The 22,102-nt window shown below is 38.9% G+C and overlaps 2 protein-coding genes and 1 non-coding gene across 5 annotated transcripts in view; 2 read left to right on the forward strand and 1 right to left on the reverse strand.

Moving 5' to 3' along the window:
* The window catches only part of mapk8b (mitogen-activated protein kinase 8b), a 116,370-nt gene that overhangs the window by 40,786 nt on the left and 53,482 nt on the right, over positions 1–22,102 (reverse strand). For all 3 annotated transcript variants that reach the window (XM_077503815.1, XM_077503819.1, XM_077503812.1), the window contains exon 4: positions 7,890–8,067. The gene's annotated coding sequence lies outside the window, so the exon portion shown is untranslated. The remainder of the gene's footprint in view (positions 1–7,889; positions 8,068–22,102) is intronic.
* LOC144005332 (uncharacterized) lies at positions 540–7,670 on the forward strand. The gene is made up of 6 exons (XM_077503454.1): positions 540–618; positions 840–955; positions 1,265–2,906; positions 2,980–2,984; positions 4,682–4,825; positions 5,537–7,670. Exons 1-6 carry the CDS (start codon positions 596–598, stop codon positions 7,273–7,275), a joined length of 3,669 nt encoding a protein of 1,222 aa, XP_077359580.1. The 5' UTR covers positions 540–595; the 3' UTR covers positions 7,276–7,670.
* On the forward strand, positions 21,593–21,665 carry trnar-ccu (transfer RNA arginine (anticodon CCU)). Its single transcript has one exon. It is a non-coding gene; the product is annotated as a tRNA-Arg (tRNA).

Here is a 22,102-nt window from a genome sequence, read left to right on the forward strand (position 1 = left end):
ATGTGACAAATATTGTCAGTTTAGATTGTTAATGTTTCCTATTATCATTAAGACACAGTGAACACATTTGAATCATGCATTTCTGCACTGGCGTTGTTGGCAAGCGTGAAGGCACTTCAATCTATAATTATTAGAAAATTTAAACGCATTATTTGATGTAAAAATGTAGCATTGATATCTGCCTACAAATCTGCACGACTGTACATAATTATTATTTTTATTCAATCTTAAAGTATCGTGTTTTTATTTTCTTAGGTTTATTTACATTTGTACAATTTCAGTCCATACATTTTATTTAAATGACATTTTAGATTTTCTTTCCAATATTTGGGCCTCAACCGGATTTTTTAAAATGTATATATATATATATATATATATATATATATATATATATATGTGTATATATATATATATATATATATATATATATATATATATATATATATATATATATATATATATATATATATATATATATATATTTTTAGACTATCAACAGACAATGTCCAGCCAATCCAGTGGCTTGACGTCATCGGTAGGCGACGACCCCAGCCAGATCACATCTGGTAGTGGTAACGACACCGACCATCCTCGAATGCAGTCGGAGATTTCTTGCCGGTTTGTATATTGAACGGGCTGAATACTCGACACAGTACACACATTACTACTTTACTGGACTAAAACGAAACTCATCAAATGTTTGTGTTCGGGTAACTCGTCTCTGTTCGCGTTGAAGCCTCTCGGCTTAGTTAGCGTAGTTTAGCTCGCTAGCCGTTAACAAAGAGACGCGTTAGATATACAAAGTGTTGAGATTCTCCTGTGAAAATGTGCGCAAAAAGGACCGCAACTGACGTGGAGGAACTTCGTGGAACGAAAGATGAAAACGAGCCTTGTCGTCAACTACTGCACGCAGCCAAACATTGCCAGCAGCCTCCTGTTGTGCTAATCAAAGCAGGTTTGGACACTTTTTACTCTGACACTTGCTTAGAAAATCTTGCGATACTTGTTGAAAATATTCCTGTGTTTATTTTTTCATTTTAAAGGGGAGGGGCGTCTTTACTGCATGGAGATTAATGGATGGATTTCGTGGTGTTTTTCCCTTAAATGATTACGTCACATTTAAAATGGTTTCATCAAATGCACCACAATTTAACAGAACGTGATTCGCTGTGGCGACCCCTAAAGGGAAAACCAAAAAAAAACACAAAAGAAGAAGATGAATAATAACTATAATGCCATGTGTGTTTGTTTTCTTGTCTTGCAGACATCAGTGAATATGTTTGTCCTGAGCAGCAGGAGCCGGAGCACCTTCACATTAAAAAAGAAGATGACGACAAAGAGGTCGCCAAAGAGGAAGAACAGCAGTCTCCTGCCACTAAAAAAGAGGAGGAGCCAGAGCACGCTTGCATGAAAGAGGAGAGTAAAGACATCAAAGAGGAGCCGGAGGAAAAAGATGTCGCTATGTTGCCATCGACTGGTGTCCCCTTGAAGGGTGAAGATGGTGCAAGTGAGGCGAGTAGATGGGCGGAGCCTTCAACCAGCAGCTTCTGTCAACAAATGACAACTGAAGGTGAAGGAGACCACTGTGGAGGATCACAAGCAAACGGCCTCCTAGCTCCACTGTCAGAAAGTGACGACGCTATGTCAGATGCTCTTCAGGATGAGGAGGATGAGGAGGAGGAGGCTGAAGGTGATATGACATGTCACACTGACAACAAACGCTGGAAAACTTCTTGGTGTCGGAAAACTTTCACTCATAAGGAATATTTGAAAAAAAACATGAAAATACAAACTGATGAGAAACCTTTTTCCTGTACAGATTGTGGGAAAAGATTCTCTCACAAGGGAAACTTAAAAAGTCACACAAGAACACACACTGGTGAGAAGCCTTTTGCGTGCACCATTTGTGAGCAAAGATTCTCTCACAAGGCACACTTAAAAATACACACAAGAACCCACACTGGTGAGAAACCTTTTGCGTGCACCATTTGTGAGCAAAAATTCTCTCAGAGGGGACATTTAAAAATACACACAAGAACCCACACTGGTGAGAACCCTTTTATCTGCTCACTTTGTGGGCAAAGATTCTCTCAGAGGGGACATTTAATAAGTCACACAAGAACCCACACTGGAGAGAATCCTTTTATCTGCTCACTTTGTGGGCAAAGATTCTCTCAGAGGGGACATTTAATAAGTCACACAAGAACCCACACTGGAGAGAATCCTTTTATCTGCTCATTTTGTGGCCAAGGATTCTCTCATAAGGGAAGCTTAAACATTCACACAAGAAGCCACACTGGTGAGAAACCTTTTGCATGCACCATTTGTGAGCAAAGATTCTCTCACACGGGAAACTTAAAAAGACACACAAGAACCCACACTGGTGAGAAACCTTTTGCGTGCACCATTTGCGAGCAAAGATTCTCTCACAAGGGACACTTAAAAAGCCACGCAAGAACCCACTCGGGAGAGAAACCTTTTATCTGTTCACTTTGTGGGCAAAGATTCTCTCAAAAGGGAATCTTAAACAATCACACAAGAACCCACACTGGAGAGAAGCCTTTTACCTGCTCAGTTTGTGGCCAAGGATTCTCTCAAAAGGGAAGCTTAAACATTCACTCAAGAACCCACACTGGTGAGAAACCTTTTGCGTGCACCATTTGTGAGCAAAGATTTTCTCACAAGTTAAGCTTAAAAATTCACTCAAGAACCCACACTGGTGAGAAACCTTTTGCATGCACCATTTGTGAGCAAAGATTCTCTCACAAGGGAAGCTTAATAGAGCACACAAGAACCCACACTGGTGAGAAACCTTTTGTCTGCTCAGTTTGTGGGCAAAGATTCTGTCATAAGATCCAGCTCAAGAGACACAAGTGTGCTGGTGAAAAACGCAGTAATGAAAGTAAGTGAAAACTCTGCGTTGATAAAACTGACTCAAATCAGCTGTAATGCAACCAAAAACTCGATTTCCTATCTCAGGGTAGGTATGGTGATGTCCATATGAAGTGATTGATTGATTGATTGATTGATTGATTGAGTGATTAGATGGACTCTGAAGAAACTGACTTGTCATGGGAAGGTGAAATGTGATTGGGAATAAAATACGGATCAATCTTGAATGAAATTGGTTGGATATGTTGACGTCCAAGCTATTCACTGTTTCAACTTCCATTTTTGATTTCATTGTTGTTGTTTTTTGTTATGATTATCATTTATCGTTTTAATATGATTAATTGCTGCATTACTCATATCCAAGTTCTGCTTCCTTTTATTGAAAAATAAAATGTTTAGTTGAATTTTATTAGTCATGGAAATATTGCATGATTATTTAGGTTGTGTAAAACAAAATAAAAACGCATTTAAAAATATAAATAAAAATTAAAACAAAATAAATATCCATACATAAAAGTAAAATTATATACAAAAAGAAAACACGAGATTAAATATAAATGTTCTGCCCTCATTTATTTATTTCGTGCTGCAGACGCTCTGCCCGGTCGAAATGTTATTCAAATGAGGGGGCGGTCCTAAGGGCGCCTTGGCAAACAAGGAAGTCTCGCCTGCTTGCATTGGAGAGCTCCAGCAATGGACAACTATCTTGTCCACTGTCACCTCGACTTGTCAAGCAACTTGAATCGATTCAAATTTGCACAGAAGGAATTTTTATAATGCTACTTTAGTTTAGGATCCGTCTGGCCACACCCAGACATGCGGCTAACAGGACTGACATGGAATTATCTGATTGGCTGTTGACCAGATAAAGAGATTAAAGATTCCCGACATCACATAGCTTCTGACATCACATAGATTCTGACCAGACGAAAGATATTAAAGATTCCTGACACAACATAGCTTCTGACCAGTTGGAAGTAGCTGCTGATTATATGCTGATTGCATCCGTTCAAATAAAGTCAAATAAAACCAAACATCAGACATTTGCCACAAACAAAACACAGTCATGACATTGTATAAATAATAAAATAGATTGACTAAATGATAAATACACAAATTAATTGCCTCAGATGTGACAAATATTGTCAGTTTAGATTGCTAATGTTTCCTATTATCATTCACACAGCGCTGCTGTGCTGGCGTTATTGGCAAGCGTGAAGGCACTTCAATCTATATTATTATTACAAAAGTTAAATGCATTATTTGATGTAAAAAATGTAACATTGATATCTCGTAATTATTTTTTTTATTCAATCTTAAAGTATCGTGCTTTTATTTTCTTAGGTTTATTTACATTTTTACAATTACAGTCCATACATTTTATTTAAATGAAATTTTATATTTTTTATCTTTCTTTCTTTCTTTAATGTTTGGGCGTCAACCGGATTTTTTTTAAATATAATTTTATTGAGAATATAAACTAACAATTTCCAGCCAATCCAGTGGCTTGACGTCATCGGTAGGCGACGACCCCAGCCAGATCACATCTGTTACCGGCACCGATCATCCTCGAAGGCAGTCGAAGACTTCTTGGCGATTTGTGTATTGAACGGGCTGAATACTCGACACAGGGCGCACTTTATTACTTTACTGGACTAAAACGAAACTCATCAAATGTTTGTGTTCGGGTAACTCGTCTCTGTTCGCGTTGAAGCCTCTCGGCTTAGTTAGCGTAGTTTAGCTCGCTAGCCGTTAACAAAGAGACGCGTTCGATATACAAAGTGTTGAGATTCTCCTGTGAAAATGTGCGCAAAAAGGACCGCAACTGACGTGGAGGAACTTCGTGGAACGAAAGACGAAAACGAGCATCGTCGTCAACTACTGCACGCAGCCAGACTTTGCCAGCAGCCTCGTGTTGGACTCTGCGGAGCAGGTTTGTACACTTGTTACTCTCACTTGCTTAGAAAATCCTGCGATACTTGGTGAAAATATTCCTGTTTATTTTTTCATTTTAAAGGGGAGGGACGTTTTTACTGCATGGAGATTAATGGTTGGATTTCGGAATGTTTTTCCCCTAAATGATTGCCACATTTAAAGTGGGTTAATCAAATGTACCACAATTTAACATGTGATACCCATCGTACCTCATTAGTCAAATTTGATCAAGCCAGTCCAGAGGTATCTAAATTTGTAGTTCATATATAACCCCAACGCCACCCCACTTTTTTAAATGTAATTACCTGCGTGAAAGGGGAACGCTTGTGATCAAGAAAAGTGGTCTATTAACTTAAAAATTGAGTACTTGTATCTCTGTAATGGATACAGATTTTTTGTTTCAAAAATTTAGACTCATAATGCATATTGTGGAAAAGTTTATTGGCCTGGTAAACAAAAAATATTTGCAAATGTAGTAACTGAGCCTATAACGTAATAAAATACCAATATCACTTTAATAAAATAAAGTGCCTCAGACGCTCTGGGATAAATTTCAATATGTTGTATTAAATACAGTGCCGTGAAAACGTACCCCCCAGGGGGGGAGACGAGGCAACGATTCGCTGTGGCGACCCCTAAAGGGAAAAGCCGAAAGAAGAAGATTAATAATAACTATAATACCATGTGTGTTTGTTTTCTTGTCTTGCAGACATCAGTGAATGTGTTTGTCCTGAGCAGCAGGAGCCGGAGCACCTTCACATTAAAAAAGAAGATGACGACAAAGAGGTCCCCAAAGAAGAAGAACAGCAGTCTCCTGCCATTAAAAAAAAGGAGGAGCCAGAGCACGCTTCCTTGAAAGAGGAGCAAAAAAGCCCTCCCTATATCAAAGAGGAGCCGGAGGAAAAGGATGTCGCTATGTTGCCATCGACTGGTGTCCCCTTGAAGAGTGAAGATGGTGTAAGTGAGGCGAGTAGATGGGTGGAGCCTTCAACCAGCAGCTCATGTCAACAAATGACAACTGAAGGTGATGGAGACCACTGTGGAGGATCACAAGCAAACGGCCTCCTAGCTCCACTGTCAGAAAGTGACGACGCTATGTCAGATGCTCTTCAGGATGAGGAGGATGAGGAGGAGGAGGCTGAAGGTGATATGACATGTCACACTGACAACAAACGCTGGAAAACTTCTTGGTGTCGGAAAACTTTCACTCATAAGGAATATTTGAAAAAAAACATGAAAATACAAACTGATGAGAAACCTTTTTCCTGTACAGATTGTGGGAAAAGATTCTCTGGCAAGGGAAACTTAAAAAGTCACACAAGAACCCACACTGGTGAGAAGCCTTTTGCGTGCACCATTTGTGAGCAAAGTTTCTCTCAGCAGGGACACTTAAAAATACACACAAGAACCCACACGGGTGAAAAACCTTTTGCGTGCACCATTTGTGAGCAAAAATTCTCTCAGAGGGGACACTTAAAAATACACACAAGAACCCACACTGGAGAGTACCCTTTTATCTGCTCACTTTGTGGGCAAAGATTTTCTCAGAGGGGACATTTAATAAGTCACACAAGAACCCACACTGGAGAGAATCCTTTTATCTGCTCATTTTGTGGCCAAGGATTCTCTCAAAAGGGAAGCTTAAACATTCACACAAGAAGCCACACTGGTGAGAAACCTTTTGCATGCACCATTTGTGAGCAAAGATTCTCTCACAAGGGAAACTTAAAAAGACACACAATAACCCACACCGGTGAGAAACCTTTTGCGTGCACCATTTGTGAGCAAAGATTCTCCCACAAGGGAAACTTAAAAATACACTCAAGAACCCACACTGGAGAGAAACCTTTTGCATGCACCATTTGCGAGCAAAGATTCTCTCTCAAGGGACACTTAAAAATACACACAAGAACCCACACTGGTGAGAAACCTTTTGCGTGCACCATTTGTGAGCAAAGATTCTCTCAGAGGGGACATTTAAATATACACTCAAAAGCCCACACTGGAGAGAACCCTTTTATCTGTTCACTTTGTGGGCAAAGATTCTCTCAGCGGGGACATTTAATAAGTCACACAAGAACCCACACTGGAGAGAAGCCTTTTACCTGCTCAGTTTGTGGCCAAGGATTCTCTCAAAAGGGAAGCTTAAACAGTCACACAAGAACCCACACTGGTGAGAAACCTTTTGCGTGCACCGTTTGTGAGCAAAGATTCTCTCGCAAGGGAAGCTTAATACAACACACAAGAACACACACTGGTGAGAAACCTTTTGCGTGCACCGTTTGTGAGCAAAGATTCTCTCACAAGGGAAGCTTAATAGAACACACGAGAACACACACTGGTGAGAAACCTTTTGTCTGCTCTGTTTGTGGGCAAAAATTTTGTCATAAGTTTCAGGTCAAGAGACACAAGTGTGCTGGTGAAGAACGCACTAATGAAAGTAAGTGAAAACTCTTCCTTGATAAAACTGACTCAGATTAGCTGTAATGGAACCAAAAACTCACGTTTCCTATCTCAGGGGAGGTCAACTCGCAGCTCAGGGTTAGTCTCAGAGTTTGTTGAACCTGCTTTGTGCAATGGACCCTTAAAGTATTTTACTCAGGTAAATATTTACTAAAACATACATTATTTTGTTCTTTGTAGCATGATCTTTTTTTTTTTATCATCTTGTAGTCTTTGTATAATCTGAAATCCTCAACTTCGATTTATGTTGTTTTCATTGTTTTTTGTTTGTTTGTTATGAATATCATTTTTCGTTTTAATATGATTACTTGCTGCATGCCTTATATCTAAGTTCTGCTTCCTTTCATTGAAAAATAAAATGTCGAAAGAACCTACTGAGCATCCTCGCTTTCTTTCTGTGAATGTTTTTCTCAAACTTTTCTCATGGGTCTTTCGGGAGTGGTTTGAAGCGGGAAATGGCGCCTAAGGGTGGAAAATCAGAGGTCTGCCAAAATTAAAAATAAATGACGAAAAAGTGAAAATAAAAACGGATATAAAAAATATAAATGGAAATTAAAACAAAAGTAAAAATATATACAAAAGCAAAATTAAAAACACACCTTCAATTTTTGCCAGCCACCACCCAGCGTCCTTCTGTATCAGTACGATGCGTGATGACTTCTCCAGGAAAGTTATTGAAACAAATTGCTCCCCCTCCACATCTTGAAGAGCTAAACAGGATTTTCTCTCCCCGTTGATTTGTCCAGAATGCCGCCTCTGCTTCTATGGAATGAGTTTCTTGCAAAAAAAATTAAAAAAAACAATGAAAATGTTGCCCCGTACAAAATAAAAACATAAGCTTTCCTTTTAACCAGTTCTTTCAAACCCCTGTCATTTAATGAACCAAATGCTATCTTAACGTTGAACATGAACTACAAATACACACCCACTGGTGAATTACTGGTATTGCAGCAACCCTTGTGGGTGCGTGCTGGTCTGGACAGGCCGTGAAGGCAACACAGACTTAAAAAAAACAACACAAAAATAAATACATAAATTACGGAGCCCCTAAGGTGACATGGTAGAAAAAACAAAAACAAAAAAACTTTAAGTTCCCTCCCAAACATCTTTGCGAGAGAACGCAAAGTTGTTTTGCGAGGGAATTAACGCCAAGTTGTTGTTTTTTTTCGCCTACTATGTCACCTTAGCTACGCCGTAAACACTTACGGGTCATCTTCCATGTGACCAAAAGCGACGAGGATGAAACGTTTGTAAACATGAAACAAAACAGTGGGAAAGCTTTCCCAAAGAGACTAGGATGGAGCATGTATTTTTCCACTGGTTTGTTTATACGTCACTTTTGTTCACACGGAAGATGACCCGGAAGTGTTTACGGCGCAGCTAAGGTGACATGGTAGGCGAAAAAAAACAACTTTGCCTTCTCTCGCAAAGTACGCAACGTTTTTTTTTGCGAGGGCACGCAATTTGACCCCCATGACATTCATATTGAGTCTTCATTGTTATAATTTACGTTTTCTGCAGTATTTTTATTGTCTTTAGAACAATGTGATAGGTTTTGAGGGTGGGTGAGGCGGGCGGGGGGTCATTTAAAAAACACACGCCGCAGACTTACTATAAAGTACAACAATTCTTTTAAACCATAAAGGACGTAAACAAGCTAGAACTGTGGAAATAGATGCTCTTAGTCCATCCATACTGCATGATGATCAAAAATCAGACATTGTGGAGGGTAAACCACTCATACAGACACAGCAAGGCCCCAAGGTACAATTTTGAGATGTCAGGAATCTCGGTATCGAGACAGAAATGGATGTGTTAATGGTTAAAACACAGGATTTAGAGGAAGAGGGCCACCCAGGTTTGTAGTTGAAAATGTTACGGAAATAAATCAGATAGTAGCTGTTGTTTTACAGTAGGAGGGGGGCTTATAAACTCGACCTGCACAGTGTACAAACTTAGTAGGCAGAGCATACTTGAGAATATTCCCGTGAGGGTCCCTGTTAAAGGTTGTAGGTCTCGAAGCTAACCAAGATGAAGAAAACATCTCATGGATGACCCTTATGGATGGGGAATGAATTGTAAAGGCAATAATAATCTTGCATTCAGTATCTAACTAAGCGCATACACGATATAAAACTCACACGCGTTATAAATCTAACGATCCAAATTTATTCCTTCCCCTCTTTTGGGAAACGGCTACCTCCATTTCCAGTTTAAAGACACCACGCTGAGACCCTCCACCTCGTGACAGCAGTTAACATCATCCACTGTGAAATATACAGCAAGACCGTATCAGGTCCAGACAAGGTTTACAAGATTTACCCTCAATCTAACCATTGATTTTTTTTTCCACCCGTAGGTGCCATTTCCTGCCTCAAACTTCTCCCTAAAGACCCATTAGGAGAGAAAAGTTTGAAGAAAATGTTCACAGATAGAAAGCGAAGATACTCACTAGGTTCATTGTTGCATTTTGTTTATGCCAAAATAATTACGGATCCGAATATTTAGATATAGGCCAAGGTATTTGTTCTAGTGTGGCTGCCGTAGTTCACGATCCAAGATGGCCGATTTTTTTTTCTCGTCTTGACAGCCATATTATCCATCCATCCATTTTCTTAACCGCTTGCTCCTCACAAGGGTCGCAGGGGTGCTGGAGCCTATCCCAGCTGGCTCCGGGCAGTAGGCGAGGTACGCCCTTGAACTGGTTGCCAGCCAATCGCCGACAGCCATATTAGCGTTGGTTAGCTTAATTAACCAAAATGACCTCACATGCACCTAAAAGTGAAACCTGCCGATTTCTGTGCCCTTGTTTGAACACGGTTTCGCCTACCTTATTAATACTTCATTTTAATAATGTTTCATTCACTTTGTAAATGTAAATTATTTCTTCGTTTGAAGCACAGTGTCTGAGTGGTTAGCATGTCCGCCTCCCAGTACTGAGGAAGCAAGATCGAGTCCGGGCTCGAGGGTGGAGTTTGCGTGGGTCTTCTCCGGGTACTCCGGACTAAGGACTGAGGAATAAGCGGTCAAGAAAATGGATGGATGGATATTATGGAATAAGCAAAACCAGAAGGTGGCAGTGCAGAGCTGGTGGCGCCAATATTCCAATTGATGTCCCATCAAGTGTGATCTTGAGCTTGAAAAAAGATGATTACACGGATGCAAGCAGTTTTAGTACCATATCAATTCACAAAATATTCTTTGTTGTTGTTTAAGCTTTCCTACCACACGTTTTGTAAATGGCTGCATTTCTTTGAACTGTGCATTCCATATTTTGCTTATGACTAGTCTCAACCTGAATGCACAAATTGAACCGTTGTGTTCTATAAAAACATTTGCGGTACCACAGTCTCATCCCAATAAACATTTCTCCTTTCCCTCCTCTTTTTTTTTTTTTGTCTAAATCCCATAAAGCAAAGTAAAGCCAATGTAGCACACCTTAAATCAATCTGGAATTTTAATATCAAGTTCATATGGTTGGATAGGCTGCAAAGATGGCGGTGGAGATTTATTTTCTTTTGCAGCCGCAGGATTGTAAAAGGTGATCATGACCATAAACATTTACAGCATTTTAAACAGTTGAATTTTACAATATAAAAATGGATACGGTTGAAGAGATTTTTTTAGATGAGGGCCCAGAAGTGAATAGTTTGGATGAGGGTGACATCATGCTTGGGTTACGAAGAAATATCTTTTCGCTGTTCTGCAATCCATCCTCTCCACGTGTGTGCGTGCGCGCGCGTGACGAGACGACACATTACACTAAGCCTGTGTAATATTTCACTGCAGCACACGTGTCGTCTTCTCCCCGTAATGAATGATAGAATATCATAATGAATGATATTCATGCATTCGCCAGGTGCCAAAGGCTCTGTTAAAATGTACATGTCGCTCCTAAGTCAGTAAACGACGCTCGTGTGGTGGCGAATAAGATATATTTCTCACGAGTGTCATACTCACGAAGGGATGACGAGAAAAAAAACAAAAACGGAGAAGCCATGCTAAATGCTAAGCTAACCTAACATCGACACGGCTAGCATCTTTAACGCAACGCAATCATGCGCTTGGGTGATCGATGACACTTTTTTTTTTCGCCGACGTGTGGCTGAAACCGTGTTAAAGCGGAGAATATCCAACGCTGAACAGCAAAATTTCAAGACAATTAGTAAATGTAAAGTCAAAATCATACTCGCTAAACTGAAGCGGACTTGTGTTAACGTTGTGTCATTGTTACTGTATCAAGACTGCATTTTAAGCACATTGTTTTATTTGTATTCACTCTGAATTGACATGTCAGAACAAGATGGATGCATGTTGGCACAATAGTTTCCAGTGTGTGCTGAATGGTGCATATACGTGCTGTTTATATTTGAGGGAAGCCCACTTTAAATGGCTCCAACATAGAAGAACTCAGCAGGGTTCAGATGTGTTTTGTGTTGCTGTTGATTCAAGCTGCGTTACTCGCGGGCCCTAAAAGGCATCATGGGTGGCCATTTTGGGCTAACCGCCAAACATACGCAAATGCACGTAAACGCAAACAGGCGTCGTGGTGACAGTCCGGACATGGACATGGGGGTTTGTCCGCTCGTGAAAGGAAGCTTTATGATACAGCCAACTCCGTAGAATCGGCTTGAAACGGGCCCCAGTTGCTAACGAGAACGACGGCACCCAACCTACTTCCTTACCTGCTGGCCCCGCCCACCTGGGTGTCAGGAATGATCAAAACAAGAGCTGTTGAGGTCATGAGGAGAAGTTGGAGGCCATATGTATACGCATACGTGTCTATGACTGGATAGCCGTTAGCACATACACGCCAGAGCAAGCCGTTGAAGTCACAGGGCGGCCATCTTGTTACTCCCACGTCGCAAGCAGACTACTGTATAAACTATACGGTATACGTACAGATGAAACATATACAGCTTGGAGGCAGTTAGTGTAAGGTCGGAGGCGAGGTGGGAGTAACAAGATGGCCGCCCTGTGACTTCAAAGGCTTGCATTGGCGTGTATGGGCTATCGGCTATCCAGTCATATATACAGGTCAGTGGTCTGAAACAAGTCACTTATAGTTCAGAGGTTAAAAAAAAAAATTACTCAGAAAAACAGAAGTCGGTGCTCTGTTTTTCAGAATATTTTTTTTTCTGTTTTTTGGAATATTTTTTTTCTCTTTTTTTGAATAATGTTTTTCCCCCTGTTTTTCATAATAATTTGTTCCCCCCTGTTTTTCGGAGTAATTTTTATTTCTCTTTTTCAGAATATTTTTTTTTATGACAGAAAAAAATATTCAGTAAAACAGAGCACCAACTTCTGTTTTTCTGAGTATTTTTTTTTTAATAATTTTTAAAATTAAGAGTATTTTTTTTTATTCAGAAATACAGAAGAAGAAAAAAATACTCCAAAAAACAATGCTCCCAAAAAAATTAGTCAGAAAAACAGAAGTCGGTGCTCTGTTTTTCTGAATAATTTTTTTTTTCTGTTTTTTGGAATTTTTTTTTTCTCTTTTTTTTGAATAATGTTTTTCCCCCTGTTTTTTGGAAACAAAATTTCCCCCCTGTTTTTCTGAATATTTTTTTTTCTGTTTTTCAGAATAATTTTTTTTATGACAGGAAAAAATATTCAGAAAAACAGAAAAAAAATTCCCCCCAAAAAACAATGCTCCCAAAAAAATTACTCCCTTTTTCTTCCACATTCCAAAAACATGCACGCTAAGTTCGTTGAAGGATCTTAAATTGCCTTTTGGTGTGGATCGTGACCCTGAGCAGGGTACGCTGTACAAAATGACCTCGTCAAAGGTGGTCTAAGCAGGTTAAAAAAACATTCTTCTCCATGTCTGGTTCACACTGCTGGATTTTAACTTTCCAGTCTTTTGGATTTACCTGTATGGTCTGCTAATACTGGCTGCACTCTTGCCTCTGCACCTGTAACGTGATCCACCAAATTGTAGATTTATGATTTTTTTTTTTTTTTTTTTTCGAAACTCATGGCTACTAACTGCTGCCAATAGTTCTTTGGCCCAAGTCAAACTCGAATGTATTCCAATATTAATCTCCGTTAAGTCCAGCGCCGAGGAAAAAAAATGTCTGCAGGACATGGACCGGACTCCAGCGCAGAGGACTCAGGCAGCAAAACTGTATCCCAGATGTATGCTATGCATCAAGCATTTTCATTGCAGCCTATTGGACGTGGCGCCCCGACGGCTGTGGATCACAATGTCTTCCAGTGGCTTTATGACTCAAGATCTTAATAAAGTATCTGAATCATGTCCTTCACGTCTATGTGCTGAAAGGATGTGCCTTAAAGAGCTTTGCAGGTTTTTCTCCTTTGAAGGGATTTTCCGACTCCAATCCATCAGCGCCAAGTCCTCTTTGTGTCTTTGAAAGGTTGCTTTAAGAGGCGAGAACGTAGATTACCTCCGAATCTCCTCCTCAGGCGAGCTCCCAGAGGACCCGGCACATCATCACGCAAAAGGACCACCATAACTTTTCATGAGTGGTGGGTCTCCTTGTGAGCGTCAGAGATGAGCTCATACTTGGAACATGGATCGCACTTGATTAGCTGCTGAAGATCTTTGCAGCACAAAAATTGGAAAGTGGGCATTTTATAACCTTTACCAAGTGAGATTTCCAAAAACACTTGGGTCAAAATAACCCAATTTGGGTAAAAAAAAAAAAAAAAAAAAAAGATCCATTTTATCTAACTTCGTGTATCGTTTTGCAAAAAATAACCCCCATAATTGGGTCATTTTGTACAAAACAGCACCCAACATTTGAGAAAGTTGTGTCAACAAGGAGTGGATCTGTCTATATTGGGGTTATTTTAGTTACTCTCTCAAAACAGTTGGGTGAAAATAACCCAAATTGGGTCAAAAAGAGTCCGACCCAACTTTGGGGGGGTTATTTATTTAAACCCAAGACTCAGTACATTTTTTACCCAAATTTGGTTATTTTTGACAACTGTGCACCCTAAAAACAATTGGGTAAAAAATAACCCAAAAAGGGTCAAAAATGGTCGAACCCAAGACACAGTGCATTTTTTACCCAAATTTGGTTATTTTTGACAACTGTGCACCCTAAAAACAATTGGGTAAAAAATAACCCAAATTGTGTCAAAAATGGTCGAACCCAAGACACAGTGCATTTGTGACCCAAATCTGGTTATTTTTGACAACCGTGCACCCGAAAAACAATTGGGTAAAAAATAACCCAAATTGGGTCAAAAATGGTCAAACCCAAGACACAGTGCATTTTTGACCCAAATTTGGTTATTTTTGACAACCGTGCACCCGAAAAACAATTGGGTAAAAAATAACCCAAATTGGGTCGAAAATGGTCAAACCCAAGACACAGTGCATTTTTGACCCAAATTTGGTTATTTTTGACAACCGGGCATCCTAAAAACAATTGGGTAAAAAATAACCCAAATTGGGTCAAAAATGGTCAAACCCAAGACACAGTGCATTTTTGACCCAAATTTGGTTATTTTTGACAACCGTGCACCCGAAAAACAATTGGGTAAAAAATAACCCAAATTGGGTCGAAAATGGTCGAACCCATGACACAGTGCATTTTTGACACAAATTGGGTTATTTTTGTCAGTTGTCTTTAGACTGCACCCTACAAACAATTGGGTCAAAAATCACACAAATTGGGTCAAAAAGGGTCCGACCCAACTTTGGGGTGGTTATTTATTTAAACCCAAGACTCAGTACATTTTTTACCCAAATTTGGTTATTTTTGACAACTGTGCACCCTAAAAACAAACAATTTCTCTTCATAACATTATGTTGCCCTTGCGTCCTTCTGATTTTATGTATGTGGCCCTTAAATGAAAAAGTTTGGACACTATAATCGTGTCATATTCCCTTTCTTTGTTGTTGAAAAAAAATAAATTGGCCTTCAACTGCACACTCACATCGTCCTAAAGCTCGAGCTTATTTCAAGTTCCGACTCAACGATTCCTTTAATAATAGCCCCCCCCGCCGCACACCGCGCCGCTCGTCTCAGGTTTGCTGGAAACGATCACATGACCCTCCGCTGAACCCCTGGCATCAAATACTCCAGATGCGGTCCGACGTGAACTTAAGACGTCGAGTCGAACCGCGGTCGGGCCACGCTTTGCCCCTCAAGGCCTTCATAAAGTGTCGCACAGCAACTCCCAGGTCGCAGATCCCCTCTTTCCTTTCACGCTTCCTGTCATTCTGTGAGTTTTCAAGCCAGTCGTTTAAGAAAGTAGCGAGAAATTTGATACGTTGTATTTCAAGAGGTTAACTTTATGACACAAGATAACGTTTTGGCAGGAAGTCCACTACATTTGTTACAGTGAGTAATCCAAGCAAGCGGTGATACGTTAAAGACATGTTGCCCAAGTGGCATTCAAAAAAATAAAATAAAATAATGACCTTGCCAACTGTTCCACAACTTCAGACACTGCTAAATGAGAACCTCTTGCGATCAATAAATCCAAAATGAATTGGTTAAGGTGCTTAGAGTTTTGAGTTAAAGGTTTTAAATCTGTTACGTATGATCAGATTTACGTAACGTGGAGTTTTAAATCAATTTAATTTCCCCTAATGTGACGCCAAACGAAACCATATGAGTTGATTCAAGCCTGAAATTTCCCTTCGCCAAATGCCACTAAAGTCTTTTAAACTGAAACCACTTCAATGGATTAAAAACATTCGCCTTTTTCAGTGTTATTATTAAATATGTGTAACATTGAAAAAAAACAAAACGGTTATGTGTGGATATTGACAGTATGATTACAACAGAGTCACTGTTGTTGCCATGGTGATTCTGGAACACCAGGAGGTCACAGGGGTGCTATTTAACAATATTTTTCAGATGATAATAATTATATTTAATTCCATGAAATCATTTCTCCAATGATACAGGAGGATTATCACAAAAATACATCACAAAATATAATATGGAAACAGAACATACATTGTTGTATTTAAATTTATAAATTTTGTTTGAATTGTAAGTTGACTGTTTGGTTTTGTCTTGGATTTTTTTGTTTTTTTGTTTTTGTTTTGCGATTGTTGTTTCATTTTTCAGCCACAGGTGGCAGCAGCGATTCAAAATTGAACATTTTACGATCAGTAGCTTTAATTTAGTTAAACACACAATAAAAATAAAACTCTGCTTTAGTGAATATGTTAATTGAAGACATTAATTAAAAATTAGTTTTATTTAGTTTTAATGAATTAATGTAATGTAATTCTAACCTGCACCTAAAGGTAACCCATTAAAAATGCTATATTTATTTATTAAAATATCAAACACGATTACATATTGATTTTATTCTCTGCAAATAAATGATAATTCATAGTTAAAATGAATATGAGTGACAGAAAGATGCAGATGAAGGGAAGCAACTCTGGCAGATTGCATAACCACAACGCGCGTCATTCATCCAGAAACTGCAACGAGAGTCTGATTTTGAGCTCGGCGCTGATGTTTTGGTTCATAATTGAGTTCAAATGAGCCAAACGGTTGACTTGTGTCAGCGTGTGAACGATAACAGACAATTACTTTACTTCCTGGCCAAGAGGCATACATTTGACAGAGGAATTTATTGTGGGAATGCTGAAGCATTCCCACATATGTTATTGTGATTTTTATTCTCCACACTTTTTTTGCTGACACAGTATTTGCACAATTTAACATTTAATATCAACTTTTCTCCCATTCATTTTCAATGGGACAGACGTTGAACTTTTTTTAAGTATCACTTTCCACACCCACTTCCATACGTATAACTTATTTATAACATCATTACCAGGTGTCTTACACTGCTCGGTAGCACCATTGGTAAAAGTGCATTGTCCAGTAACCAGGAGGTCATAATTTCATATTTTCTCTCTCAATTTACTTCATAAGCATTCCACATGCATTCAGCTATTGGCATTCAGCTTTCAGCATTCCCACGCAATTTCTTCGGAAATTGCACTTCCGTCTAATTTGTCTTCAGTTTAGTTTAATTAGTAATTGAAAACTCAAAATTCTCTATAGGTGTGAATGTGACCTTTGTTTGGTTTGCTACCAGTGAGGACTTACCGCAATAGAAACAGGACGGTTATTTGAAGTTATTTTCAAGCCTGGCTCCTTAGAAAGTGCCACATTTGTTTCTCATATGACTGTAATTTCCTCAAATGTGTTTCTCATTAGTGCATTTTTTTTTTTTGAGCTCTCAATTATTGTTCCATTCAAATCGCGCGAGTTGTAACAATAAACGCTATCAACATCCGCGCGGGCTTCGATTGCTCCACCTCATGCGAGAGACGTCGCCTAAAGTGAGAAAACGTGCGCAGCGCCGCCACTCAAGCGACGCCGTCTTTCTCTCGGCTCGTTGTTTAGCTTCGGCGGCCCGTCGATGTAGCGCTTGGCTCGCTTTCGCAGATCTTATCCGCCCCGCGTCCAGATGGAGTCGGCGACTTGGCCGGGAAGCGTCAGATAAAGTGTACGCTTGCATTAAAACGCAAAAGCGAAGAGGGAAAAGTGAGCCACGTGAGTGGTGAAGGTGAAGAGTTAAAAAGTCCCCTCAGGAGCTTACAACCGGGGCCAAGCGGGAAAGTGAATAATTGGCTGTTTTCAAACAAACACAACTTTATGACGATCTTTCCCATTAAAAAAAAATAATCTCTCTTTGATGTCTGAGCTATGAGGATTCAATCAAATCAAGCGACACGAAACCAAGCGGATGATGAGTGAAGACGTGACCAGCAGAACCCGATCCGGAGGAAAAAGCAACATCCGCGTGGTGGAAATGACCCAGACGCACTTCTTCACCAGACATCCACCATGAACCCTGAAGGCCTCTCACATCTGGAGGAACTTGAGCCTGCACTGGATGTGTGTCTAAGGAAGTAAGAGGTCCTAATAGAAAGGAGACCAAAGGAGGAAGTGGAGGCCATAACACACTCAAGGGTGCAGCAATAACGACTGTGATTGTGTTCCCGTGCATTTGTTTGTCTTTCTTTTCAATCAACCTCAAATGATCTCACTTTATCTTGGCGGCTATTAGGTGAGTAGAGGCTTAGCATCACCCAGTAACTCCAGCTAGGACCGTGCTCAAGTCTATATGACAGGATAATGGCCTATATGGCAAAATAAGAGTGGCAATTACAGGACCTAAATACAGGGCCAACTGCATAGCAACTGACAATATTGTCATAACAACACAATGACCCAACATGACCCAACCCAGAACACAGTGACAACAGTGGTACTGTAAAAAGATCTTGTTAACTGGGCTAATGTACAGTATATGGAAGACTAAAAATAAAATAAAATATAATAAAAGTAAAAATAAAAACGTATATAAAAAATTCTAATTGAAAAATAAAAATAAAAAATAAAAAATGAGAACTCAAAAATAAATATAGATAAAAGTGGAAATAACTAAAAAAATATATATATATGTCCCAAAAAAAACCTAACTAAATAAATAAATAAAAGTAAAAATAAAAACGGGGAAAAAAAGTATAATTTAAAAATAGTAAAAATAAATACAAAAATGAAAATGAGAACTCAAAAATAAATATAAAAATAAAAGTGGAAATAACTAAAAAAAATATATATATCCAAAAAATAAAAACTAACTAATTAAATAAATAAAAATAAAAATGTATATAAAAAATATAATTCAAAAATAGTAAAAATAAATACAAAATTGAAAATGAGAACTCAAAAATAAATAGAAAAATAAAAGTGGAAATAACTAAAAATATATATATCCAAAAATAAAAACTAACTAAATAAAAAAAATATAATTCAAAAATAGTCACAATAAATACAAAATTGAAAATGAGAACTCAAAAATAAATATATAAATAAAAGTGGAAATAAATACACAAATAAATATATCCAAAAAGTCATTTACAACAAACTAAGTCGACTCACACCTCATATTAAAGGCCTTGATCAGTGCTTTCTAAATCTGTAATTTGTTTGTCAATGCGTGAATCTATGGCAATGCAACGGAGAAAAAAAACAAAATACCTTTTTTTCACATCATCAGACCGTTATATTAACAAACTGACAGAAGCAACTTTCATGGGCTCAAGTCATAGTTGAGTTATTTTTTACGCTTTTGTGTCTCAGCTGCTCTGTTTTACATCTGCAAGCATGCTCAAAATGAAGACTCCATCAGGACTGCGTAGGCATTCATCAGTCCTATTCGAGTTGGGCTGCTTTTTGACTGACAGCAGCCAAAGACTCAGCAAGCAGCCTGCTTTATTTCATCATGAAACTTTTAACACATGGAAAAATAATGAGACGCGGAGCCGAGTGGCCTGAGAAAGAAAGGAAAAAAAAAAAAACAGCCGCCGGAGACAAAAGACGTCTGCTGGTTTAAAAAAAAAAAAAAAAAAAAAATCAAGGTTAATTAGCGACTTGGCATAAAGCAAGTTTCTGGCCAAGAAAAGAAAGAGTCAGTGTTCTATTGTTCACATTTTTATGTTCGTCTTTAGCTTCTAAAGTTTGGATTTAGCACCCGTGAGCTCCCCTACTGTGTGACTTTGCAAAGAATAATAAATGGAGCAACCGCCATTTAGAACGTTATTTCCTCTGATTGATGCAAAAAAATAGAAAAAAGAATAGTAAAAGGTGACACACATTTTTGCCGTCGTTCACCTGTGTGCCATCCGTCTCCATTTACAGGAAGTGTGCACACACTTAAGGGACTGCACCAGTCCGGACTTGATTGGGAGTCGAGCGGCGAGGCGGCTAATTTGTCATCATTTGGGTGACAAGTGGTCTGAGTGACGCACTCTCTCTCTCTCTCTCTCTCTCTCTGACCTCGCCGTGCGCTTTGAACTGACAACGCGAACGTGCCTGTCACGGGATGTTTGCGGGTTAAAAAGCAGAGGAATGACAAGAGGGAAACTGGGGACGTTTAGAGAAAAAAACAAAAAAACAAAACAGTGTGACTTCAGTTAGATAACGCCATACATGCTGACTTTATCGTTTAAGTATACTGGTCAGAAAGCTTTACTTAAATCTATTTTCCAGATATGCATTCATACATATTACAGACATATACAAAAACTAGGGCTGTGAGTTGATTAAAAAAATAATTATAACCTATTGCATTATTTAAATGATTAACTAATGATTATTCGCAAATTAATCTTTTTTAATTTTTATTCTTACTCTTGTTAATTCACATAAAAGTGGAAAAATATGTCAACCTAATACAAACATAGTTCTATATTCTGGCATGTGCCGAAATTTTTTTTAAATTGCCATTTGTCAAAAAATAAATAAAAAATTAGCGTTGTTATGATTTATTAACATATTCAAGGCCCTAATTTAATCATGTCGAATATTACAATTTGAATTTGTTTTTTATATATAGATAGATCATATTTAGATTCGCTCTGAGCACAATATTGCTTTTATTGTCCATAGAGGGCATCTAAAATAAAATAAATAAATACAAACTATACATGTATGGATAGTTCTGAAGCCACTGAACATTTTGAGGGGTTGGAATTAAGAAAGAAATAACTTAGTTATCAACTTATCACACTTGCAAGAAGGCGCCAACTCTTGGCTCAAATTAAACCAGAGGGTTAATTTTTTTTTTTTTTTTAGGCGCACAAGGGTTAAAAACACGACTTACTCCATAGTAGCCTTCATGTACTCTTTGCAACTCTTAACAATGCTCAATTTTCAGTGTCATTTCTTCAGTGTTGTCCCATGAAGACATGGGCAAGACATGGAGACGACAACTCCTTTACCTCCCGGTTTGGCTACTGTAAAAAGCTAAACACTGCTTCTTTTGTTAGCGGACAGAAAAACGCTCTCGCTGTGCGATCGCGGCGGGACGCGAGGCCTTGTAGCAAACATACGCTCACGTTGCACAGCGGCCAAGGGGGGAGTCTCCATCTTATGAATGTTTAATGAGCGAGCGAGAAGAGGGGCTAGTCATTTTCCCACAAACTTAATGAGAGCTGTCTCACATGTCGACCTATAACTAAAGCCAGGAATGGTGGGCATGAAGAGGGAAGACGTGTGGGAATGTTTGTGTTTTGGGTTCGTACGAATGCTTTGGGATGCCTGTCATGTATCTGCATGTATAAATGTGAAGGCGTCTGCGTAAGAAACGTCTTTAATTATTGATGCTTAACTTGCCTTGAGGCTAGCAAGCATTTTAAATGATAAGCTACATCCCGGGAAAACTACAGGACACTTTTGACTTTTTAAAACATTATTGCAAGGTACATTTCAAAGGGCTCAATTACTTTATGGCCAATAAAATGTTGTAGTGCGCTATTGTGCACCACATTGAAGTGTTGTGTGCCTCAGTGGCCTAATGGAAAAGGCGCTGGCCTCCTAAGCCAGGGGTTGTGGGTTCGAGTCCCATCTGGGGTGTACTGGTGTTATTTTCTGAATACAAAATGGCCGTACTACCACTGAATACAACATTCAGAACAACAACAACAATAGCATAACGCAAGTGTCTCCTCTTCAGGAGCAACAAACTGGATAAAACAGGAATAGAATTTGTCTCCAGTGACCAGTAGGAGATCAATAAAACCAAATTGAACTTAGCTAAGGCCCATTCACACCTGAAACATTGTAACAATAACGAGTCACATTTACACCGGGGATCGAAAATGGCTTTTTAGGCCCAATTTGTGGATTTTTTTCACTTAGGAGTGAACTCACTTTTGTTGTCAGCAGTTTTGACATTAAAACTCATTCACTGCCTTTGACAAGTATACTTGTCAATTGTATTTTTTAGAGCGGTGCTAAATGGGTGGCGAATCTGATTATGCTCCACTGTAAATATCAAACTTGGAAACAAC

Source organism: Festucalex cinctus, chromosome 17 (genome assembly GCF_051991245.1).
Source record: "Festucalex cinctus isolate MCC-2025b chromosome 17, RoL_Fcin_1.0, whole genome shotgun sequence".
NCBI classification, from domain to species: domain Eukaryota; kingdom Metazoa; phylum Chordata; class Actinopteri; order Syngnathiformes; family Syngnathidae; genus Festucalex; species Festucalex cinctus.

What these genes read in the sequence shown, in the direction of transcription:
- LOC144005332 (XM_077503454.1), top strand. Translation starts at nt 596, where the DNA reads ATGCAGTCGGAGATTTCTTGCCG. An exon ending in CAGTCGGAGATTTCTTGCCG is followed by an intron (nt 619 to 839) that starts GTTTGTATATTG and finishes GTGCGCAAAAAG; the next exon opens with GACCGCAACTGACGTGGAGG. An exon ending in TGTTGTGCTAATCAAAGCAG is followed by an intron (nt 956 to 1,264) that starts GTTTGGACACTT and finishes CTTGTCTTGCAG; the next exon opens with ACATCAGTGAATATGTTTGT.